Source organism: Copadichromis virginalis, linkage group LG5 (assembly GCF_057382275.1).
Source record: "Copadichromis virginalis isolate Kocher_CV1m ecotype Utaka linkage group LG5, C_Virginalis_male_GT1.1, whole genome shotgun sequence".
In the NCBI taxonomy this organism is placed as follows: Eukaryota; Metazoa; Chordata; class Actinopteri; order Cichliformes; family Cichlidae; genus Copadichromis; species Copadichromis virginalis.
The window spans coordinates 40,347,607-40,373,766 of NC_140622.1; the positions used below are offsets into that span (position 1 = coordinate 40,347,607).

General features: G+C 44.9%; 3 protein-coding genes across 3 annotated transcripts; all 3 read left to right on the forward strand.

Annotated features, from left to right (window-relative positions):
* Positions 1-4,911: 4,911 nt before the first annotated feature.
* oser1 (oxidative stress responsive serine-rich 1) lies at positions 4,912-9,910 on the forward strand. Its single transcript, XM_085457816.1, has 4 exons — positions 4,912-5,289; positions 6,343-6,452; positions 6,607-6,723; positions 7,637-9,910. The coding sequence occupies exons 2-4, from the start codon at positions 6,376-6,378 to the stop codon at positions 8,514-8,516; spliced, it is 1,074 nt and encodes a 357-aa protein (XP_085313942.1). The 5' UTR covers positions 4,912-5,289; positions 6,343-6,375; the 3' UTR covers positions 8,517-9,910.
* Positions 9,911-11,488: 1,578 nt separating this feature from the next.
* Positions 11,489-19,562, forward strand: manf (mesencephalic astrocyte-derived neurotrophic factor). Its single transcript, XM_085457817.1, has 4 exons — positions 11,489-11,724; positions 14,773-14,900; positions 17,261-17,402; positions 17,795-19,562. Exons 1-4 carry the CDS (start codon positions 11,637-11,639, stop codon positions 17,977-17,979), a joined length of 543 nt encoding a protein of 180 aa, XP_085313943.1. The 5' UTR covers positions 11,489-11,636; the 3' UTR covers positions 17,980-19,562.
* A 590-nt stretch (positions 19,563-20,152) lies between these two features.
* Positions 20,153-25,001, forward strand: rbm15b (RNA binding motif protein 15B). Its single transcript, XM_085457815.1, has one exon. The coding sequence runs from the start codon at positions 20,413-20,415 to the stop codon at positions 22,951-22,953; it is 2,541 nt and encodes an 846-aa protein (XP_085313941.1). The 5' UTR covers positions 20,153-20,412; the 3' UTR covers positions 22,954-25,001.
* Positions 25,002-26,160: the final 1,159 nt, after the last annotated feature.

The window sequence follows — 26,160 nt, forward strand, 5'->3', positions numbered from 1 at the left end:
TGGTTAATCGAAGTGATTATATCAACGACTCTAGATTAAAGATGAAAGACTTTGTAACTGCTTCTTCTGTATTATTTTACATTTTTATGACTTGACGACATCCAAATGTCTCCTTCAGGATGTTATTTTTGCCAAAACTAAACAGAATCTAAAGTAAACATGAAGGAACTTTTTCAGTATTTGTTTCCTGCCTGCAGGGTGAGACCAGCAGTGAGTCGGTCCCCATGTTAACGCTTTACAGCAGAAATAAACATGTTTACAGCCTGATACACAGCTGTACGGGTGCAGAAGGCTTTTGTAACTGACCTCTTTAAATTGTATTCAAATCTGCATTTGGGGCGTGGCCTAATACAGGTATAACAGGTGGGTGTAACTTAGCACTTGACCCTCTCTGTTTCCAAAACCAACAGGCGAAAGTGTGATAGCCACGTCCATCTTTTATATACAGTGTATGCACAGCAGGACTGGGCTTTGCTGGACTCATACTGGTCGGGTTAGTGAATGTGCTGCTGCTGCCTTCAACCAGTGTAATATCCATCCATCCATTCGCTTATCCTTTTCAGGGTCGCTGGAGCCTATCCCAGCTGTCATAGGGCGAAAGGCGGGGTACACCCTGGACAGGTCGCCAGTCTGTCGCAGGGCCAACACACAGGGACAGACAACCATTCACACCTAGTGGCAATTTGGATTATCCAATTAACCTATCCCCACAAGCTGCATGTCTTTGGACGGTGGGAGGAAGCCGGAGTACCCGGAGAGAACCCACGCAAACATGGGGAGAACATGCAAACTCCACACAGAAAGACCCCGGCCTGATGGTGGAATTGAACTCAGGACCTTCTTGCTGTGCGGCAACAGTGCTAACCACCGTGCCACCGTGCTGCCACATTTTTAGCAGGATTGTGTTTGTGTGTATTTACACTTTTATACTTGCTATATTTATTATATCCTGTATGTTAGTCTGCTGAAACATAAGCTCTGCTCCAGTTTCACTGTACAGCGCCCGAGCACAGTGACAATAGAGGAATCTTTATCTTATCTTTATCTTTACACACACAAAGACAAAGGTGTGTGTGTGTTTCTACTATTCTGTTTTTGTACTTGTATCTTGGATGTTTGTGTACCTGCCAAATAACTGCAGTGAACTGCTCCATTTTGATGCTTAGTGCAGCCAGTTTGCGGTGTGCAGCACAGCTGGCACCAAAAGTTTCCGACTCAAAGTACGACTGCAAAATGTTCTTTAATTCAGCATCTTTCACTTTCAGCAGGGTCGGAGTACTTTCCCCTCCGTTCTCATAAATGAGATTCACTCTGAGCTGCTTCTGAAGAAGGATGTTTCTAGAAAGCAGCGGAGAGTATGAAGCGCGTCTTTGATGGTCTCTGTGTGGTTTTCACCTTTTTGCTGAGAAAAATTCCGCCTGTGCCGTTCGTGAGTTTATTTCTTTAAGTGCTGCAGCTACATCACAGAGGAAGACAAGATCCTGGCTGCTTCTGATCGGTGAGGTTTGACTTAGAGGATGTTTGCACGACGGTGGGCTTCTGTGTGGAGTTCCCCCTCGTTGTCTTAGTGAGAAAACCGGAGCAGCAGCCACAGACATCAGGCTGTCAGCGTTTACAGTCAGACTTCCTGTCTCTGCTCTGTGAAAACCCGCCGACTGTAACTGCTGCAGAGCAAACGCTGCTCTCATGTTTAAGGCTGTAAACTTTGAGAAACTAATGCAACAGGTGCAGAGTCACTGACGGGAAAAGTCACACACACACACACACACACACACCTGCACACACACACACACACACACACACACACACAGACACACACACACACCTGCACACACACACACACACACACACACACACACACACACACACACAGACACATACACACACCTGCACACACACACACCTGCATACACACACACAGACACAGACACACCTACAAACACACACACACACACACATACACACACCTGCACACACACACACACACACACACACACAGACACAGACACACCTACAAACACACACACACACACACACACAGTGTTTAAATCTCATTTTATTTTTCTACTATGCAAGAAACTTCAAAACACTTTTTAAATGTTTGTTAAAGACAAATGTCTGTATGTGTTTGAATAAATCACTAAACATTTTTTCACTTTTATTGTTTATACATTTGTAAATTGAATTTATGTTTTTTGTACTGAAAAAGCACTGACTGTATATGAAAGATGACCATCATAAGAAGAGGTTCATTTACCTTGTGGACAGACGATGGAGCTTCTTCTTCACAGACTGATTTAAGGACACGTACAGGAAGTCTATCATGCCACATACGTCTTTAAAATACTCTTATTGTTCCTTAACATTGCCGTCATGCTCACTGTGTCGCCTGTGTCGTGGGAGTAGCGAGCCAATTTTCATATCACAACACGTGTCGCAGGACACAGTCTTTGTGGTGCAGCATCCAGGTGTGCGCCTTTCAAGTTCGTAACTTGGCGTGTTGCGCTGGGTTGAAGGCACGAGGGTACGATCGTGTCATTTTTCCCACCATTTTAATGATGTTTCAGCTCAGGGCCATACAGTATCTGGCCTTCAAGTCTGCCGTCGTTAGCCGTTTCCGGGTCCAAACTCCGCTTCAGATCCCAAAGTCAAACGAACACTGCAGCATCACTGAGAGTTAAAAACTGTCTAAAGTCTTTCATCTTTAATAAAATGATCAGCGTTGCTGCTTTACCAGGTGTAACAATTGAGTTTAACATGCAGGCATCCATGAAAACAGGATTTATGATGTTTAACAGAGTTAGAAGTTAGCAGGGAGTTAGCTCGCTAGCTTCCACCTAAACATGATATAGCATGTTCTGACTGAGAGATTTCTGACAAAATTCAAACGTACAGCTCTGCTATCACTTCCAACATAAATGAAAACATGAAGACATGCTATATAAATAAAATGGAATTGAGTTAGTGCTACGAGCTAACCATCACCAGACTCATGCAGTGTAGCAAAGTTACGGCTAGGTAGCTAACAGTAGCATGCTTGCTCAGGTTAATGCTACTAAAATTGTGTGGCTGGCTAGCTGAAGGACCATTAGACAGTGAAATGTGACTGATGAACAGAGGATGCTGCACACTCACTCAGCCAGCATTTACATTCAGTAATAATCTGCAGGGTCTCCCTGACGACCAGTCTTAACAGAGACAAAATTCAAAATTTGAAGTTGTGAAAATCATGAAAACACTGCGTCACGTTCTTACTAGAGTAGGTTTATATCTCATTCATCTCTGCATTTTATTTCACTTATCCCATTCAGGGACGCAGGGGGGCTGGAGTCTGATCCTGCTGTCGAGAGGCAGGATACACCCTGGACAGGTCGCCAGGCTAACACAGAGAGACACACAATAACGCGCAATTTAGAACAACAAATGAATCTAATTAATCTAATTTCTTATCACACTTGACTGAGATGCTGAGCACGGTGCACCAGAGATTTTATCATTTAAAAACAAATCATAGATAATTTATACAAAGATATACATAAACAGCATAAATGTGCTGTTTATATTTTCAAAACTATACTATGGTAACAGCACACTTCCCAAATCATACTTGTTTACAAAACTGGTCTCACATTGTATTGATTTAAACCCAAAACTGGAACTTAAAACCATAACCTCACATCTGGAAAGTCTTTATTATCCTCATAAGTCAAGTTAGAAATAGATTTCTTTTCCCAAACATTCCCATACAATCTGATTCCACACGAGTCGCCCCCTGCTGGCCTTTATAAGAATGCATGTTGGAGGCTTCATTTCTAGTTTGTACAGGCTGCTTGGGAGCTGGATGACACCAGGTCTATACGATGTTTTATTTCTCGGTGTAATCTGAGAGAATGGGGGCTGTACAGTAGCTCTGAAAGTCGGTGAAGAGCTGCAGGTTTGGCAGTCGCAGTGTTTTCAGCCATTGGTTCATGTTGTTTACAGACTTTGCTGGTTTGTGGTCACAGCAGCTTTCAGCCTCGATCTTTGTTCCCCAAACCTCAGAGTCCGACTCGCACCACAAATTAGTCTCATTTCCAGACACAAGTTTGTGTTCCCACGGGCTGGTTTTTAGAAAGGTGATCCTGCTTGAGTGAATGCACTTTGTTCCTTTTTTACCATGTTGATCATAACAACCTCTGTTTTTCCAAGTTACTCATATGCTAAGGATATTATTTATCCCTCTGACGGTGAATTCCTGATTTAAAAACAAACAAACAAACCAACCACAAAAAAAAAAAAAAAACACTATCAGCCTGTGTTATTGCACGCTGTAAGTGACGACACGAGAGAGAAATCCACAGATTGTGAAATCACTGCAAACAGGCTGCCCTGAAAACAGCTGTGTTTCCCCCCCTTTTGTTTCCTTTGGTCCAAAACTGGTTTGATTGCTTTAGTTCACGATCCTTTTCATACCCGGGCGCTGAACAGAAGATGACACACCCAGATGAATAATCCCAGGTCATGCAGAAAGTCAACTGTGCAGTCCCCGAGAGCAAATACGGAGCTGCGGTTCGGGCGGCGAAACCAAAGCAGAGGCTGCCTCTCAGTGGTCGCTTTCATTGATGCATTCAGAGAGTACAGATGCACATCTGCAGGCCTGTTGTTACCGAAACTCCGTTTACTTTACACATACTCTGCATAATAAAAACTGTTACTACAACAATGAAAGTACCAGATTGTGTTGTGGAGCTTTCTTTGCGGGTAAAAAGCAGCCAATGCCTAAACAAGAGCCTTAACCGTCCATCATAAAGCTGGAGCGCTGTGAAGCTTTAAATACACTCTGGCTCCCTGGAAGCAAATATAAAGAAATGAGGGTGAACACTTTTTCTATAAATAAAATAGTTTTATTTTGAAGAGTGGTGTCAGCTCGCTGTCGGGAGCGTGACGTCAGCGGGTGCGTTGTTGCAGAGTCACTGCGACGGTTCGACTGTAAACAAGCCGAGGACAGAGAAACGTCTCGAACTGAGTCCGAATGTCTGCGCTGTTATCTCCGTTAGTTCATCACGGCTCGTATTCATCCGTGTCCGGTTCCATGTAACCGTCCGTGCTCACTCTCCCCCCGAAGGAACAGATCTCGTTGTCCCGGAGAAAGAGTCGCTCAAAAACGTTCAGACCCTGAAGCTAGCTTAGCTTAGCGTAGCTCTGGATAGCCTACCTGGCTAACCAACATCTGAGGGCCCGTTCAGAGGAAAAGCCCCTCTATGCCCTGGGCACCTCTCTCCCTTCACCGTGACTGGGATATCCTGAACCGTAAGTATGCCCTCCTGTATTTTAGAGGTGTTGCAAGCATTTTAACAGAAGTTAATATGACCTCCAATGCCGAACTAGCTAGTTAGCCTAGCAGCCTGCTAGCATTAGTGCAAAAGGTTTGAAAACACGCTCTTTACATGCAGAGATTTTCAGCGTTTCAGGCATTAACTAAGTCTAATTTTACTGCGAAAGCTCGACAGACGTGCATTAATCTCTCGGTGTCACGTTTCATTTCATTTATTCGGTTTATCTCAAGTAATGTGTTTTTATTGGCAGCGGCTCCGCTCGTCTTTAACTAGAGGCCTGCTAAACTCATTCACAGAACTCTGCGTGTCATTGTGGAGTGATCTCTGAGTTATTAGTTGTAATGTCTCAGTTAACGGTGGATAGCACTCATATTTCCTTCAGAAACGGAACCCCTGCTGTCGTGTTTTTTCCGAGTTTGCTGTCACGTTTATCACGTCTGCCGATCTGATTGGATTATCTATAGCCCAGCTGATCGATCAATAACATATCAACAATCTCAAAAGTTCAGTGTTTGTTGATTTATTGTTTATTTTAGAATTGATTTTAGCTCCTTGGATCAGCGAATATGGCCTTTATTTTTAATTGAATTTTTTCATAACTGGAGTAGTAGTTGGTAATTTTTTTAGAAAGGCAGAAAATACCTTCTTATGACCACTTAGGTCTGTCTGATATTTAATTTACTTGGAAATTAATAAAAAAATGTTGACTCAGAAAACACAGAAATGCCTCTTTAAGGAGCTGAAATTATTTGTCTTTCTCATCTTCTGTGATGGTGTGTGTGTGTGTGTGTGTGTGATTTGATTAAAGACTAGTTCTAGTTAATTTTCTGATATTGTTTACTCGTCCAGTGTTTTCATTATACTGACTCTTTGAACAGCTGCTCCCACTAAGAAGCATATTCTCAGCGCCGCTTGATAACAGATGTGACTTTTAATTAAAATTGGAATCTCTGTGAAGGAAACCGTGATGCGCGCTTACCTGTGTGGCTTCATCTGCAAAACACTGTTGTGTGTTTCTATTTTGTAGCTGGGTGGCTGGTCAGAGCGGCCTCCTCCCACCATGGAGGCAGGAGGGAAGGACTGTGAGGAGGAGACGCTGCAGATGGCGTTCAAAAAGCTGAGGGTTGATGCTGAGAGGTAAACACAGGCCAAAAAAAGTTTTTAATTTATTTTAAAATGATTTTTTTAAATTTAAAACCCCCACAGGCCACTTTATTAGGTTCACCTGTTTGACTCCTTGTCTATTTAGCGAATCACATGGCAGTAACTCTGCTTTCCTCTCTCCTTCCAGTTTGCCCGGAGCTGTGAGTGTTTCAGAGGCGGTAACTTCCAGAGCAACATCGCGAGCTTGTCTCGACTCAAGCGGAGCGAAGCCCAAACTCGGCTGCCCGAAAGACAACTGGCACAGGTAGGCTGATTCTCTGGGAGACGCTCGATCACAGGAACAGACAGTGTGGATACTTGTGTCCATCATTGTGAGCTTTTTTCCACTGAGTCAGAAAAGAAGAGGAGGCACGTTTCGTTCTATCAGTTCCATCCTAAACACAGCCTCAGGACTCAGACACTCTGGTTCGACTTTTCTTAACTGGTGGATGCTTTAACTGTTCTAATCCAGTGGAGTGTAATGGTTTTTATTCAGCGTCAATAGGAAAAAAACAGGCTAAACTGGTTATTTAAACTCTAAGCTGAGTCATAAAGTTTAAGTCAGGCATTGTTTGCTTGTTTAATAAATACGTGAACACGTGAGGAGGAGATCTAACCCTCGTGTTTAGTGTTTTGTTTTGTTTTTTGTTCTAAAAACAACCTGTGAAGGTTGTGAATGTTAAGATGTGGCAGTCTGTGGAGAAGTATTCATTCATGCCAGTGATATTCCAACACTGGTGACTTTTTGGTTTTTACAGCAAAGAGTAAATGATTAAATGAAACTGACTAACAGAGCAGTAACCAGCTGCCTCTCCAGCTGGTGGCCTTTCTTCTGATGTGCAGCATCTGTGAGCTCGGCCCAGTGGCACCGGCGCTCCGCCTGCTGCAGGTTCTGGTTACAGTGGCTCTTGATCTCAGAGCAGATCCTCAGAACAGAACCAGGACTGCAGATGCTAGCTGTGATCCAGGCTGATGGAGATAAAAGTCTGTCTGACATCAGGGGTTGGGTGGAATTGTAGCTCAGAGGTCAGCAAACATCTGGACTGAAAAATAAGAGCGAGGGTTTTTTCTAAGGTCAGACTTTGTGTTGTGTCTTTCAGGTGACGCCTCTTTTCTCGTTGAGTGTTTATTTTGGAGTTCTTCTTTGTGATATTTGATTTTCTCTCTCGTCCTTTTAGCTGCATGAGGAAAACTTCCAGAGGAGCGTCCAGAACACAGCGCCGTCGCAGGTCCAAGTCGCCCATCCTCCACCCACCGAAGTTCACCTACTGCAGCACCTCCGGAGCGTCTGCACTGTCGCCCCCTAGTGGTTGCCCGAAGCACCAGCGCCTGGCCGCGCCTGAGCCTGCCCCACCTCGTCCGGCAGCAGACGGACTAGCTGCCTCGCCCGTGGCCATCCCGGTCCCAAAAGAGCACTCCTCTCCAGGCTCACCCGGGCATGTCCCCACTCTGGTTTTTGGATCCTGTGCTGCTTATGAGACGCATATTAGAAGCGTGGCTTCCCCACAGTCCTCACAAGAGATCCCCACTATCATCACCGCTACGTCCGGGCTGGCCGGAGGAAAGTCGAGTGAGGACAGCAGCCCGCAGAGCAGCGAAACCCGAACGGGAACATCCCCGAGATCCAGACCGGCAGAGGCTGCTGACTTCCGAGCTCTGTCCGAACTCCACAGTGGCAGGTCTGCCGAGGGTCCCCACGCCGCCTGTTCCTGTGCCCAGAGAAGCAGCTCAGAGTCTCAAGAGGACGGCAAGCAGGGGGTCGAGTGTCAGTGCCATCATCAAGGGTGGCACGGTGTGGAAGTCTACTCCTTCACGGGGCTCCGCAACGTCATATCGGAGTGTGAGAGGAGCCTGCCGAGCAGCGAGGAAGCATCCAGAACTCTCAGCTGTAACGCGGCGGCGTCTCCGGCGCTGTCGTCAGGCTCCCCTCGCTCCTGCTCAGAGCAGGCGCGCGCCTACGTGGATGACATCACAATAGAGGACCTTTCTGGCTACATGGAGTATTATTTATACATCCCCAAAAAGATGTCGCACATGGCCGAGATGATGTACACTTAGAGTCAGATTTATTATTACCACTATTATTATGTCAGATAAGGAAAATGATAAGACGGTAACAAGGGTATTTTTTTCTGTCGATGAGAGAAAAGTTGGCCTTGGAGGAAAGTAGGAAAGGTGCTAGTAGAAGGAAGAGTTAGGAATAAAAGTTTCATTTAAATGGACAAAGGTTGGCCACAACATTAGAACCACTCATAGGTGAGATCCACATGTTAAGTTGTGATGTTCTGTTAATCCACGTCTGTTATATTCCCACGCTCTGTTACAGCAGCAAAACAAAACAGCTCCTGGCCCGATCGAGGGTCTGTGGGAGCCCAATTCACAGAGGCCCCTGAGCCCATAGGAACCAGCCCCGGGGGCCACAGGCTGCCGTTTCAAAGCTGGTCCAAGCACATCCTGCTAGCGCTCTGCTAGCGTTAACTTTAACCCACCTTTCTGGAGGTGGAGCCGGGGGGCTGGAGGCTTTTCAGCTGACATAGGGCCAGAGGCAGGTCTGTCACAGGGCTAATGCACAGAGACAGGTTGCTGTTTTTCTCATGAAATTCTCATAAATTTGCATGAAGATTAAACGTTATTCTGAATAATTGTCATAAATTCAGTATAAGTTTGGTTTAGTGGGTCAGTGACACAGTGTCAGCCTGTAAACCCACAACCAGAGGTGCACGGCTGCCCGCTGTGCCTGCAGTAGGGGAGGGTGTGACTTTTGAATGTTAGAAAAATCATTAAGTTATAAAAATGCAACTTTTTTTTTTGTCTTTCTTTTTTCTTCGGGTGAGTGAAAGGACACATACCTACAAATGTAGGAAAAAAATTGATACTAACTACAAGACGGTGAGATTAATGTGACAAAAATAATCCAGAAATGAGGCCCAGAGCCTTCGACTGCGCTTCAAACGTGTTGAAGTGGATTATATTTGAATCCAACGTGTTTTGATAGCACGCTCTCTCAGATTTGTTTAAAGATGCTTCGTATCCAGTAACTCTGATAACCAGAAGCTGTCGTATTTTGGAGCCTGACTGTCAGTAGGTGTGCAGACCGTGTCAGGCAGGCGGCTTTAATGTTGTGGCTGATGGCCACAGAATAGACTAACCCACGTTTAATGTTTCTGTTTGTCTTTCTGTGATTTTTACTAAATCTGACAGAAACTCGTCACAGCCAGCTGTTTCGCTTTAGTTTCGCCTTTCTCTTTGTGCCCTGTGGATCACTTTTCTTTCTTTGTTTGTTTTCGGTTTACAAATGAAGTTGCCAAAGCTCCTGGTGCTGGGTCTTGCAGAAGACAGGAACACGCGAACTTGTCATGCCAAGTGTGATTCTGTTTTTGGTGTTTGTGGCGACCTCAGGAGTCGCCCGTCTGGATTTAATTTCACTCAATAAAGAAGTAAAAAATGGAGAATTCGTCGTCTTCACTCGTGTCAATGAAGCTAATCAGAGATTTTTCTAACATGCTCGCACGGAGTTTACAGGGAGTAATAAAATAATTTCAACACAAACCCTGAAGCCCCAGTCACAGTCACAGATGGCAGTTATCAACAACTGTCTCTTAAACCATGCTCTCTGCTTTAGGCTCTGGGCACGCTCACAAAAAAGGGGCGTTTCCCGTGTCTTGTGCACAAATTGATCCCCATGAGTGTCACCTGCTTGAGTGATAAGTTATATCATGATAAAATGGTGTCTAAAATCTATAAAGAACATAATAAAAGTAACAGTAAATGCAACACTGCAGCAATATGACAAATTATTGTTCCATAAAAATGCTAAACGTGTGTTTTGGCACACTAAAACAATTTAACTCCAGCCTCACATTAGAGTTTAAGCTGGATCCATTTAAAAGTCCCACAGTCTAAAAACGCAAACGTGAAAAATGCTTCTGTCACAGATTAAAGGGAAATTTATCTGATTGAATAGATAGTCTGTGTGAGTAAACTATAAAAACATTCTATATTTCCTGCTTCACCAAAATAATACATGTAATCTCCAGTGACAGTGTGAGGCACAGTTTGAGCTGCTGTACCAATCAGGGAAAATGTGGCACTTTCAGTTGATTTTAAGATAGAAATGAACCTACCTCGCTCCAGACCAGGTGATGTATTACTGTGTTACCAAGGTGATATAGCCAGGTAAAAAGCCATGTTTATATCAGGAAGCTCTCAGAACACAGTCTCTGACTGTAAACAGTAAACGCTGTGAACTGTTGATGAAGCCAGTGTGTGAATGGGTGGATGACAGGTTGTGTAAAGCGCTTTGGGGTCCTTAGGGACTAGTAAAGCGCTATACAAATACAGGCCATTTACCAAGCCATTCATTTTTCATTTTTCTCTGACCTACCTGCAACCAAACCGCAGCTTTTGCACTACAATTTTGCCTCTGGCTAAAACTGGGTTGGGCCAGTATTTTGTTGTAGGAGAGATTACTTTCTATGCTTACCCGATTCTGCCCAACAGAAGAGTTTCATCATATTTTTAATCATAAAATAGAAGATGTAAACTGGGATTTAATATCACAGATACATCTGAGCCATGGAGGATGAAAAATGATATAAATAGACTAATAAATACTTGGATAAATGTCAAGACTAACAATGAAAATCTTAAATACAAACTTTCATAATAAAAATGATGAAATCAAAATGTGTCTCTATATTTCACCAGTTTCATTTTTGTCAGGCTGTTTTGTAATTTATTTATTTATTTCCTAAAGTAAGATAACGGTATTGTGATTGTCCCTTTACACTAACAATGTCGTTTTTATAAAGCTAGTTGTGTATTTATTCGTAAATGTGGCATTGTTTGTCCTCCATAACGGGCCACTAGTCGCCTTCCGCTGACATACATTATGGGAGCACGGTGAGGGTGTGGACCAATCAGCCGGCGCCAACTGGACGCTGTCCCCGGAATGCTCTGTTTCCGTCCAATCAGAGACGAATGCGTGGAGGACTCCGGAACGAGTCGGACTTCTCGACCAATGAGGTGCTGGCGTAGCGTGACGTGGCGCCGGAAAGACCACACTGATCGTTCACTTTACCGGCGTCTGTGCAGAAGCGGCTGCGGTCCATGAGTGCGGAGTCTCCCTGTCCAACAGCGGTTAACCGGGCGGCATTCTGAGTGTTTATCCTCGCAGAAATGTTGTGTTTGAGCGGGTTGTCGGTGGCGCTCGCCCTCGCTCTCGTGCCGGGTTCCTCCGAAGCCTTGAAGGAAGGAGACTGTGAAGGTAGGTCCGTGTGCTAGCTTCAGTTAGCTTAGCTACAGCGACCAGGGTTCAACAACTTTTCAAAGACCTCCACCCGAAAGCGGTCTAAAGTCCACTGCCAGGGTTACCGTGGCGAAGGGAGCGGAGCTGGTGTTTACAGGGGTGTCACTATTCCAAAAAGAGGGGGGAGGAAGCATCCAGAGCTAATGTTCCCGTGTTACCAGAATAACGAGCTTCATCACTTCCAGTAAACCAAAACTCACCTGCAGACACACCTGGCAGCATCCTGTGAGCGCGAGCCACAGACGGGATATCTGCAGGCTGACACAGAATCAAACATCAGGATGTAAAAGTCTGAAGCTTCACCTGTGAAATGGTTGGATTGGCTGTTGTAGCCAGGTTGGAAATCACCTTAAAAAGTGACCACGTGTTTGAGAACATGTAAATGAAGTGTAAAAACCAACGAGCCTTAAAGTCAGGGGCCTATCAGGACCCCAGTTTGTGCCACAAAGTGAGTTTTTTTTAAGTCTAATATCTTTGCTCATATTTATAAATAGTCAGCATCAACAGGATGTGCCAATAGGTTGGATATAAAATAAAATGAAGTGTTTTGCAGGTATCATTATGACTTTATAACTATTGTACATACTGTTCCACATTATAAACAAGCCAGTCCTTCTTGGCCACTTAAACTATCTCAATATAACTGTTATGTTACATTTGTTCTACTTCCTGCTGCCCTCTTGGCTTCATCTCTCTTTTTAATGTCAATGAGAGTTTTACATTTATAAATAAAGAATATATTAGAGTCGCTTTGACAGAGACTGATGGAGCTTCTACCCATGACAGAAATATTCCTTCTGGCTTAAAATAGCATGCCATCTCTGTTTCTATCAGGAGAGGTGTGTTTGACATATGGTTCAGAGGTTGTAGGCCAACAAGTCATTTACAGTAGTTTAAATACTGGAAATCACTTTTTGACCCACCAGTGGGAATCATCCTGAGGTCTGGTGGTGGTCTAACTTAAATAAAATAAGCTCTTTTAAACCTTATTTGTGTTTTAATCAGCTCTGACTGGATATTCTAGACATGCAGGTTTTATTTCTCACTGACTGTTGAATTTAACTTTCAGTCTCCCAGCAAATTCCAATTAAAGTGCGCAGTAGGGCTGAATGATTATGGAAAATAATCTAATTGCGATTTTTTTTTGCCCCAATATTGCGATTGCGATGCGATATGCGATTATTTTTTAAGGTCTTTGTCTTCTGTATTATTAAACAAAGACAAGCAATACATCATATAGTATGGCCAATACTATATTACATTAATTTTAAACTGTTCTTTCCTGGAAGACAGACCTCTGTTATGATGACATGAGGTGATGCATGAATTGATGACTGACATTTTTATTTAACTTCTTCAATCACAACAGTATATTTGAACATACACAATAGTTTATTTTTAGCTTACAAACATCTGAGCTTAAAGTGCTGACAAGGAACCCTGGTGTAAACATTAAAATGAAAGTCAGTACAATGTGCAGATTGCAGAAATATACATAAACAAAATCAGTGGCTTTACCACACTCAGTTTTTCAACATCTGTGAACTACTAGACAGTCATTCAATTAAAAAATAATATTAAATAAATAAAACTAATAAATAAAAAATACACACATCTTACTGATCTCTGCAGTCAGTAACATTACACATAAAGTGCAAACATAATAGCAATTGTATAAACACACACACAAACACGCCTTTAAAGTTTAAAGGCGTGAAATTGGACGGTCTAGTTCTGATTAGCGTCACCGCTGTCTCGGTGGAGTTTAATAAACTCGGCCGTCTGCTTCTTGCTAACTAAAATATAACCAGACACTGGTGTAAATTCTCGACTGTCTCATACTTCTGTTTAATAAGTTTTCTGTTTGACGTTTAGTCAGCTGTGTGAAAACCAAGGAGGAACCCACCCGGGGGATTAATAAAGTTTTATTTTATCTAATCTAATAACTTTAATCTCAGCCAAACCGATTTACTCACGAACAAACAAAACACTGAAAAAAGCCCAACAATAACATTTTTAGGTTGTCTAAGTGACTTATATATTACGTTTAACCCGAGCAGCGAAACTCCGCGGTGATCTGAAAATGATGTGCCGGGAGTTGTGCCGTTCTCGGCCGCATCAGTAACCCTCGAGCTCCCGGCTAGCTGTCGAGCTGGTGGGTAGCAGACGCCTCTGAAAACGTCGAAGCACTTTTGCAAATATGGGATATCTTGATAAACCGAGCAGATATTTGATGTTTACACAACTACTTTCTCGCCTGAAAATATGTTAAAAGTTTATTTTGTGACCCAGAAAGATTAGTATGAGTAATTTTAAAACTTAGTAGCGGCCGCCATTGCTGGAAACTGGAGTTTGGCTGGGCCGCGCTATGAATTCTGGGATATGGTAGTAATTTGGACAGCCTTCGGCGCGTCGCTGTGACGTAATCGGTCTACAAATGCGGCCTCAGGAGGATGCAGCCCATGAATTTGGACATGTCCAGAGTATAATTGCAGCCTTTGCGGTTAGAAAATTGCACTTGATCATGTCGCGATATTATCGCAAATGCGATATATCGTTCAGCCCTAGTGCGCAGGGTCTTTTCAGAAAGTCTGCGAGTGTCAGTATTTGCATCTAGTTGTTCTCCTTCATTCCTGATATGGAATAAGTTGTTTCTATCGTAAATCTCTGCTGCTTTCAGTTACTCTTTCAGGTTGCAGACGGCTCCGTACGTCCGTTGTCATTTCTGTATGATGACAGACTGTTTGTGAAAAACATAAATCTAAGTTTTTATCTGACAAAGTGTCAAATTCAGTTTTTATTCAATGAGGGAAAAAATGAATAAGAAGTCGTCACATTTTAAACATCCTAATTATTTTTTAAATAAAGGAAAATCTAATCTATATATAGATTGTACGGTACTACATATTTAATAAGATGAGGGACTTTGTTGTGACTGGCTTTTGTTTTTCTTTCTACACAAAGATTTAACCGCTCGTCGAGTTGACTTTTGTTTTCCTGTTTCAGTGTGCGTGACCTTCCTGGGGAAGTTTTATCAGTCGCTGAAGGACAAGGATGTAAAGTTTAACAGCGCAGACATCGAGAAGGCGCTCACGGCGAGCTGCAAAGACACCAAAGGCAAAGAAAATCGCTTTGTGAGTAAAACGCGTTTACATGTTTCTGGAAGCTGGAGGTGGTTGGATCGATTAAAATGAACCTGAGCTGGAGATTCAACATGTCAGAACAGGTGTGTGTGAATGAGAGTGAGGAGATGAAATGTTAGAGAGGCGAGGCTGAGATGGTTTGTGCAGAGGAGGGATGGTGGAAATGTTAAAGATTCATGGATGTAGTGAAGGAGGATGTGCCGAGATGGAGGCAGATGGTCCTCTAAGGTTTTGCAGTACAAGCTACAGGAATGAGTGTGATTAAATGCCCCCCCTCCCCCCACAACCATAATCCTGGTCAGTTAAACGAATTATTCAAATTTTATCACCATGGTTTGATGTCACCTGCCACAGCCCGGGTGTCAGGATCAGCACCTGCAGCTCTCTGATGTGGAAAGTGTCTGTGAGCTGAATCTTTTTTGCTGGTTTTCTGACTTTCAGACTAGTTTTCTCCTGTTTAAACACCCAGACAGTGCAAGTCAGGGGTGTCCAAACTTTTTTCACTGAGGGCCACATACATAAAAATATAGGAGGGTCTGGGCCACTTACTAGAAATTAGATATATAACCTTAACTTTAGTGTATTAAAGTTAGAAAAATCACTTAAAAGTGGTCGAATATGTTATATTGTTGAATATAATTAAAGACAAAACTGCCTTCATCACAGCTTTCCATAAATGGATCTTTATTGATTTATTCAGAAAAAGCTTTGGCAGCTCGTTCTCACAACAGCCTCACATTTCTTCTTAGACAGAAGATTTACAGCACAGAGAAAAACCAATAAAGATGGGACGGGTACATTTCAAGTTTGTTGTTTAAGTTATTAGGCTCAGCAACACACCTATGAACGTTCGTTTGAAACCATTATCGACATTAACAAACTGAACTGGACTTAATAACAGGAGTGCATCATTTTAGTAAATTCTTCTGGTGAGTATCAGCTGCGCTGGGTATGTAAATCGGGCCGTCCAGCTGCGGTGCTGATCCGACGCCACTCGTGCCAAAAATCCGGACAAATGTTTCTTGATCAAGGAGCAGATCTGCATCAGATGAGATCAGCTGACTACGTGTGCGTGCGCTGTGCACAGCGGTGTGTACTCTGCGTGTTAACAAGAAAAACGCATATAAGAAAGTGGTGCACAAAAGCAGAGTAGTGACAAGACTCATGCGTATTATTGATATTTGAAGCATGTGCACATGCATGCTTATTAACACACGGGTACTGTGGAATATATTTTTAAAGCGCTCGTGCTCTCGTCCACTCCCCGCAAAAAAATAGCAGCTGTGCGGCGTCTGTGGCATCGGTGCTCTCATCGCATGCAATGGAGTAAAAATCAAAAGCGCAGCTTCATCAGACAGCTGCAGTTTAATGTTGGCTGACGAGTCTCCAGTGCGTCGCACGACTGGATTTCTGGACACGCTGACGTTGTTGAAGTCCTGCACTTTTTCCGGGCTCATTATTTCGGTGACTTTAATGAGGCCGTGTTTTATGAGGTCTCCATCTGAAAAAGGCTCGCCATGTCTCGCGATGAGTTGGGCGACCTCACAGCTCGCTATTGGAGCCTTTTCCTGGACTTTTTGAGCACGAAATAAATACTGCTGCTGACCCTGCAGGAGAGCTACGCTTTGCTTTAATTTCTGCTCTGGCTCAGCACCAGTGTCGGATGCATAAGCCTGATGTTTGGTTTCATAATGACGTCGTACATTATCCTCTTTCATAACTGCCACAGTTTCAGTGCAGATCAAACAGACACGCTTCCCCTTGAGTTCTTTGAAGAAATCTTCACTCTCCCACCGTGTCTGAAATGTTCTGCACTCACTTTTCTACTTTTCGCTTCTTTGGTTCTGCCATGTTTAGTAACTTGGGGGTAAATTTCTTCTGTGATGTCCTTTTTGGTGGAGCAACTGCCTTGATCAACAGCAGCTCCCCCTGGTGTTAAAACTAAGAAGTGCAATACACTCAAGCAAAAGTTGAAGTGTGGCCATATTCTATTCTATTTATGAAATTACTTGCGGGCCAATTAAAAATGGATCACGGGCCGCAGTTGGTCCGCGGGCCGGAGTTTGGACACCCCTGGTGTAAGTGAATGTGATCGCAGTTTATATGAAAATGTTTGAGTTCAGTCATGTTGTGTTTGGGCAGCTTGCCACCACTAGGGGGTGCAGCGCTGCTCCCTGGGACAGAGACATTCCTGTGTTTGGTTTTTGTAAATGGACTCTTATGATGAACCGTTTGAAGCAGACGTTTTCTATTTTAGCACGTGACGCAGCAGAATCCAGCAGAGTGACCGAAGCCGCTCGTGTTTCATTCGTCTTTAACTTTTTGATTTCTCCTCCCTGTTCTGTGTTCAGTGTTACTACATCGGTGCAACGAGTGACGCGGCAACCAAGATGATCAATGAGGTTTCCAAACCGCTCAGCTACCACGTCCCCGTGGAGAAGATCTGCGAGAAGCTCAAGAAGAAGGACGGCCAGATCTGTGAGCTGAAATACGGTGAGGAGGGAAGAGTGCGGATCTTCTCGCCTAACAAACGGTTGAGCCCCACAGTTCAGGAAGTCAACAATAATAATAAAAAACAATAATAGTAGCTTAGCTGGTGTATTATTTATAGAATTATATTTTATTTATAAACCAGCTTTAAGAAAATACCTTTGTTTGATACATGAAATCATCAATTTAACTGTGGCTGATCGATGAGTACCGACCCTTCAAAATAAGAGCGGTGAGTGTCTGAGATGATTTAAAAACGGCTGACGTGAATAAACTGTCGCTCACAGAGACGGCGCAGCTGCTCGTAGACAACACGTGGACTCATGAATCCACATGAATCAGCCGTGCTCTGATTATTTCAGTCTTATTGATTTTTTTTCTTGCTTTCCTTGCAGATAAACAGTTGGACCTGACCTCAGTGGACCTGAAAAAGCTTAAAGTGAAGGACCTGAAGAAGATCCTGGAGGAGTGGGGCGAGTCGTGCAAGGGCTGCGCTGAAAAGTCCGACTTCATCCGCAAAATCACAGAGCTGATGCCCAAGTACGCGCCGGCAGCCGCCAACGCACGGACAGACCTGTAAAAACATAAATATATGGACTCTGATCAGACTGCAATCCAGCGCAGAGAAGAAGGCGGAGCGGGAGTTTTGTTGGGCATGCTTGTTTTGTTTTTTTTAATATTTGAAGAGGCAGTTTCAGAAGTATAGATGTTAGCGTAGTCCTGATCTGTACTTCTAAGTGAGGGAGAGCCAGCAGCAGCTGTAGTTAATAATCTTCACAGTGACTGCCTAAATAAGACCTCCAGTTTTCTTCACCACATTGACTCGGATGTTTATAAATTCTAAGTGTGTGCGACTGAGCCGTGATGAGGGAAATTCAAACAGTAAGAGGAGCCTGGAGTGACCGAGGAGCCAAACATGGAGAAACCTGTAACGAGTTACCTGTACATTTATGTGAAGATCAAAACAGGAGCTGCTGATGGAGAATTCGGCTACTTTTCATTTGTCTAAATGTCAAAAAATAATAAATCCAGACTAAAATAAGATGATTGGGTTTGGATCTCCTGATCGTTGCCATCGTATTGGTTCCCAAACAGGTGCTCAGAGCGGCGTTTCCTTTAAATTGGGGAAAATACTCAGATACAGAAAAGATACCAGAGCTAGGCTCATGTGGCGGAGAGGAGGAGAACACGGGGAGATGATGTCACCTGGAAGTTTTCCTGAGGAGACGTTTAAAGTTTCTGGTCGGAGAAGCTCCTCCCACAGATCCCCTCTGACATGAGCTCCGCTGTTTCCATGGTGACTGCAGGACGGGTGGATGTACTGAGACTTGTGGGTGATCCTGACATACTGAGTGTTTGTTCAGCTCCACCCTGCCGTGATCTGTTTCAGGAAAGCTGCAGTTTGTTTCTGTTCTCGTTAGATTGAAGGTCTCTGCAGAATCGTCCCGTCACCTTCTCGGCCAGTGAGAAAGCTCCGCCTCCCTCAGGTTAAAATGACGGTTCAGGCCCCTCCCTCCTCCACCATCCTCTCTGGTGTCAAGTACAGAAAAAACCCTGCTTTTCCCTGGAACGTTCCCACTTCTACTGCGCTGTTTGGATCATTTGTGCTTGCCGCTCGGGTTTGTTAGGATTTACGAGTGGCCCCGGGTCGAGTGCGGCGCTGGACTTCACGGCTCTTGGAAAAAGATTAGCACAAAACTTCAAACCACCGATGACAAGTGTGGGTGACTGTCAGCAAAGCAGGAAACTTTATTAAGGATAATATTTAAGGGTTTTTTCTCTTCAATTTCTAATAAATAAATACAGTTTCTGACTTTTTTACATCCACCTTTGATGTCGCTCACTCAGACACTTCATGTGTTCGTGGTCCCTAAACGTTGGGAAACAACCATTTACCGTGTTCTCTCTCACATGTGGTGGAACTGAACTGCCCCTCCACTCTGGACTGCGGCGGCGTCTCGATGGACGCTGGATGAAACTTGTTTTGTTTGTGACATAAACGGATGACCTGTAGCTAAAGGTGGTGATAAAAGCTGTGTGTGATGCTTCATATGAAAAATGAAAACTTAAAATATGCTGTTGTCTCACAGTGACTTTTCATGTAAGGCAGTGTCATTTGTTACAACTGTACTATTCTACTTTTTCATTAAAATATGAAAAGCTCCAGGCCCTGCTCTCTGTGATGCACTCACACCTGTGTAGCACTTTGTCTACGTCTCACACTCCACACCGCTGCTTCTGAAAAAGCCTAATGCCTGCCTTTGGAAGGAAGCTGGAGGAAAACCAGTCACGAGCAGAAAAACATGAGTTTGTTCTTCTCTCCTGAGCATGATCGAACACTTTCCACTGACTTAGTTTAAAACATGAAAGCATGTCTCTCATTAGCTATGAACTACTACTCCCTGTATCACTCCTGGATATTTGGGAATACGCTGCAAAATTACCCCCCAAAATGTCTTTATTTCAAACAGAAAATTACAGAACAAAGATCTTGTGCACATCCCAACAAGCAACAAAGCAGAGAAATAAAGGTGCATGAATGATATAAAGTATTGGCCACAAAGAATCGCCATTTTTAGTGATACTCATGAATGTTGTAATTGCTTAGTGGAGAAGAGAGAAAATTAAATATAAAATCCAATAAATATGTAAGAAGTGCAGTTTACAGCAGGATAAAATTAGCCCCGACTTTGTATTCCATAATAACGCGTCCGGCGTCATGACGTCCGCCACGGTTGCGTCATCACGTCTCCGCCCTCCAGAGGGAACGCGCACATTCCTATTGTCCAAGATGGCGGCGCTGGTGCAGACCCTCCGACGCTGATATGTTTTTAACCGACTTTGTGCTCGTTTCTCGGCGTGTGTGCGGTCACCCAGCGGCCCGGGGAGAAGCGTGTGTTTGCCGTAGCTGCCGTCTGCAGCCTCAGCGTCGCTAACAGGCCTGGACTTCGCTGCCCGGGCCCGGATTCCCATCGCAGGCTCCGAAAAGTTTGAGCTCCATCATCCTTTGAAAATGAAGCGGCAGGCCGGGAGAGAGGCGAGCCCGTCCAGGGCCGCCGCCAAGCGGATACGGGAGCGGGAGAGTGCGCGGAGAGAGGAGGTTCCACCGCCGCCCCCACCGCTGGCCCTGCTGCTGGCAGACAGCCGGGGATACCACCGCCGGAGCCGCAGCCGCGAGCGGGAGAAGCCGCGGCTCCGGGAGGAGCGGGCTACCGCCCTGGAGCTCCACCACCGGCACGAACTCAGCCTGCTCGGCCGGCCGCCCCTCCGCACCGCCGCGGCCGAGCTTCCAGCCTCCCGCCCGGGCACGCTGGAGTACAAGACGCTCCTCATCAGCAACCTGGGCTCGCAGGTGTCAGACGAGGACGTGGAGGACGCGCTATTCCACGAGTTTAAGAAGTTCGGGGACGTCAGCGTGAAGCTGTCGCACACCCCCGAGCTGGGCCGGATCGCCTACGTCAATTTCCGACACCCGGAGGACGCCAAGGAGGCCCGGCACGCCAAGTCCTCCAGGTTAGTGCTGGGAGATCGGCAGCTTAAAATCGAACCCATGTACGTGAGGAGGCGGAGCGCCACGCCGCCCGACGTCGGGTATTTACCTGTGCACGCGCCCTACCCGTACCGACAGCGTTCCCTGTCCCCTCCCGTGCCCGGCGTGAGCAACATCAGGGACCTCCGGGCCCGCCACTACGCCCTGGAGCAGCTGGGCCTGAGCCGGGAGAGGGAGAGGCTGCTGGATTATTACGGCATGCTGGATGAGCGGGGTCGGCCCTACGGCTTCCCCCCCATGCCCGTGGTGGAGGATTTAAAACCTGAGGACGACCAGAGGGCCACCAGCAACCTGTTTATTGGAAACCTGGACGGTAACGTCACAGAGGCCGAACTCAGGAGGGGCTTTGACAAGTATGGCATCATAGAGGATGTGGTGATTAAACGTCCTTCACGTGGGCAGGGCGGGGCTTACGCTTTTGTGAAGTTTCAAAATCTGGACATGGCGCACAGGGCCAAAGTAGCCATGCAGGGGCGGCTGATCGGAGGCAACCCCATAAAAATTGGCTATGGCAAAGCCAACCCCACCACCCGGCTGTGGGTGGGCGGGCTGGGGCCCGGGAACTCTCTGGCCGCCCTGGCTCGGGAGTTTGACCGTTTCGGAAGCATTAGGAACATAGACTATGTGAAGGGGGACAGCTTTGCTTACATTCAGTACGAGAGTCTGGACGCCGCTCAGGCCGCCTGCACACAGATGAGGGGCTTTCCTCTGGGGGGCCCCGAGCGCCGCCTCAGGGTGGACTTCGCCAAAGTGGAGGAGAGCCCCTCTCGTCCGTTTCCTCCTGGCTACCAGCCTCCCGTGGCGCTGCCCTCTCACTACGACCTGCTCGGGGAGGCATACAGCCGCCATCGCAGCCTGGAGCGGGAGCTGAGGGGGGCCAGGGACCGCCTGTCGCCGCCCTCTCACAGCCTCCTCTCCCTCCGGGAGCGGGAGAGGGCCCTGCTGGAGAGAGACTACCCCACCAGCCCCACACGAAGCCTGGAGAGGAGGACGGCAGGCGTGGAAGCGTTCGGGAGGAGCGGGCGAGGAGCCAGGAGCCGCAGCAGGAGTAGGGAGCGCTGGCTCAAGGAGCGGGAGGAGAGGAGGAGCCGGAGAAGAAGCCGGAGCAGGAGCGTGTCCGCTGAGAGGCAGACGGAGGAGCGGGAGAAGGAGAGGGTGAGGTCCAGGGTTCGCGGTCCACTAGGCACCGTCTCTCCTGATGCGAGCCCAGACCGAGCTCGGGTCAGAGCGCCGGACTCCACCACGGAGCCACGAGACCACTCCCCTGACAGCGGCGGAGGGGTGCGGCACTCCACCGCAGCCACTGCTGCCAGTGAAGAAGATCCCCCGTCTGGCCGCCACCACAGCAAGAGGTCCTCCAGCGACCACGTCAACAACAACAACAACAACCACCACCACCATCGAAACAGCGAGATCATCACCACCGGCTCCCCCGCTGCCATCCACACCAACACCACCTCCCCCCCGAGCACGCTGTCTGAGTTCGCCCAGACGGCGCTCTCCAAGACGTGGCACGGCTTCTTCGCCTTGAAGAACAGTAGTTTCCCCACCGACCTGTACCTGCTGGAGGGCGGGGCGGCGTTCTTCAGCGCCGTGATGAAGGACAGCCCGAAGCTGCAGAACCAGCCCAGCCAGCTAAAGATCGCCCAGCGGCTCCGCATGGACCAGACCCGGCTCGACGAGGTGTCGCGCCGCATCAAACTAGGCCGCCCGGACAACTTCGCCATCCTGCTGGCCCTCCAGGGCCCCGTCGACCGCCAGGCCCCCGCCCCCGAGCCGGGCCTGCAGGTGCGCTTGCTCCGTCACCTGGTGACGTACCTGCGGAACAAAGAAGCTGCTGGAGTCGTGAGCCTCCCCGCTGTAAAGGAGGGCGCGCCGGGGGCCATGCTGTACGCCTTTCCGCCCGGCGAGTTCTCGCAGCAGTACCTGCAGGCTGCCAAGAGGACTGTGGGTAACCTGGACGAGGAGCACATGGTTATTGTGATCGTCAATGACACTAACTGAACCTGCACAGGTGTGAGCGCAGAGGAATACTTCCATGTTGTTTTTAGACAGAAAAGCATTATTATTGTTTTACTCAGTATGTTATGAATGAAACACGGCGAGCTACACTACGTCTGCGGCGCCCTCGGGGGCTCGTGGAAAATGCGTTATTATAAAACACTTAAATGAGGCTAAAACGCTGCACGCAGGCAGTGCTTGGTCCCGGCAGGAAGTAGAGTTTATTGTGGAAGTCGTATCGTGAGAAATGCCCGTTTGTTACACGTGTCCGTGCGATTATAAACACGCCGCCGCCACCTTATCGACGGGGAAACTTGACCCAGCCGACTGCCAGACAGAATAAAGCAGGAAAAATATTACAATAAATATTCACTTCTAATAAGACATAATCATGAAGCAGTGAACCAAAACGATCTTAAAGGTCACGACTAAAAAAAGTCCGAATTAATACAGAAACTGGATGTTTGACTTGTTGAACACATAAAACCAAAGTTTAATATTAAAGTCACAAAGTTAAAAAAGTCAAACTTTGCTGTAAAACCACAGCATAAAAATTATCTTTAAAAAGTTTGATCATTATTTCTATAAATTATTGTGGTTTATGTGTCAAAGGTACAGAACATAAAGTAGGATGTTTAAATAAAAAAGTGAAGTTTTAGATTTGGAAAGTAATGTTTCTAAAATCCATGCGTCACTTTGATATTTAAGATTAAAAGCACATTTTTGACTTCATGTATTTCTGTCCTTATCTTGAATGTGATAAAGGCCACGCCCCCTCAGAGCTCAGGTGTCGGCTGACCCCGCCCTCATCCTCTGATCACTTCAGTATCCTTAAATGATGAGAAAATACAATACAAACAGGAAACAGACAAAGGTCCCCTTCAAAACAAAAGCTGCGCCTTTTTAAACGTGTGCTTCAAGAAGAGCAGAAGCTCAGAGATAAAATATTAAAGACAAGAACACAAAAAAACCCTTTTTTCATGATTATCTGGAGTCACGATAACGGAACAAGCCGACGTTAAATCATCAGAGTCTAAAGATTTGAAATGTATGGATTTTATATATAGTAGTAAAATGTAAAATCTGATGTTTCTCTCCAGACTTTCACATCTGATTGACTAAACTGAGGCCTCATCTAATTTAATTCAAACATTTTATTTTTATCAAAACTGCATTTTACTCCTTTTTGACTTTTAATATCATTAGATTTGCTTTGAGAATCATAAATGTGACGTCAGGAAGCACGTTTGGTTATTCTACTTCATAGTGTTCTTATTGTTTGTTAATGATGAGGATTTATTTTAATAATTACTGAGGCTTTTTCTGCTTCGTGCTCTTCTTCGAACTGCTCAGTTTTCACATCGTCTAGTCGCCGCCAGCTGTTGAGCACATCTGCACAAGTAGGACACTGAGAGCAGGAAGTACCCTCAGACTAAACTGTCATTTCTCACGATACGAGTACACACACTTATCGCTCAGAGCAGCACTTTTTCTATTCTAAGCTGTTACACACAACACTAAACCCCGACAGGAGTCTTCGTGCGCTCTCTGAACTGTACCGAGCTGCCCCGAATGTCCGAGCCGAGCAGCACCGGGTGGTTTTATTCAGAGTACTGTAAACCGAGGGGGAAGCGGCACTTTGTCTCCCCCTGTTGGCTTCTTCTGGGACTTTTTTTGGTTAAGTGAGGCCGGTGGATTCCCAACCCTCCGTCCCCACCGCTGTAAAGTTCATGTTAGTTAGTGTTTTTATCAATTTAAAATCATTCCAGGTGTTTTGTTTGGAAGCTGTACGAGTGTGTTCGATGTTGCATGCAGGAAAAAAAGTTTGGTTTTGTCAGTCAACAAAACAAAAAGAAACGCCAGCTTCTCCAGGAAGCTGCTGATGTTTGATCATATTACTGGTTTTATATTGTACACATTTATACCTTTTATTGGATTTTAATACATCAGTCCATCTGTTATCCACACCTGCTTCTTTGTTTTTATGTTTTCTCCCTTAAATTGTCATTTTTCTGGTCAATTTTAGTCAAATAAAACCTTTTAACCAATGATTCAAGGGCTGATTTTAAGACCATTCAGATGTAATGAGTAAAACAGTTTGACACTAAATTATGTGAGAGGTGAAAATGTGGCGGAATAAATAATGAAGCCAGTAAATTACAGTAATTAGAATAAACAGTTGAAAAAGTAAAGAAGCTTTGAGTTGAGCTGAACTGAGTTTCTTATACAGCTCGATGGTGTGAGAGCGACTCGGTCCGTGTTTATGCTTTAATGATGATGAAGAAAAGCACAAATATAAGGAAGCCTGTTAATGCCAGTAAGACAAAAAATTAGGATGAAGATTAGCCGTGATTTTATTTTTTTGTTTACTCGTTTTCGGTCATGTCCAAAGTCATAATGAAAATGTTAAAGAGTGAAATTAACTTTGGCTTTATGACCCAACGCATGAGTTTTATTTTTAAATAATTAAATGATTCGGTGCGTTGTTTAAATTCTGGTATTTTCTCTCATTTTGATAAAAAAAAAAAAAAATCAAAGTTGTGCTGAAAAAATTATATTTTTTCAGTTTCCACTTCTTTGACGTTTGTTCATGATTTTTATATATCACGGCAAGAAAATCATGGCAATAACTGTTCTTATGTTTTTGTTTTTTTAAATTTTGACTTAAAACTAAATTGTAATTAAGTCACAAGCTTGACTTTCTAAACTAAAAGATAAAATATCTTTCTTGTAAATAAAATAAAAATAAATTTGTATATATTTAATAATGATGGTTAGCCTCCATGCAGTGCTGAATTGGAAGAAAATGAATTGACAGCTTATGTTTTCTGTTTTAGTTTGTCTTTTCTTGACATTCATGGGCTTCCGTACTTTTAGTCTTTCCAAGCGTTAATTAAAAAATTATGGCGGGAACATTTCAAACTCTCCAGGATGCACCTTTGAATATTATTTGAACACTTCCTTAAAAAACAGCTTGAAAACTGTAACATATGAATAAACAAATAAGTCAATCAATGAAAAGAATTGATCAGATTTCACTTGTTTGAGTTTCCCTTAAAGGTTTGTGATGTGAGTGAAGATGCCCCCCCCCTTTCTTTAAATCAAACAAAATTGATGTCATACATTTGTGCTGCTGTCATTTTAAAGATATTAGTACGTTTCTAGAGGTCATCCAAGGTCAAGGTGCTGAACTAGCTATTATTTTTTATT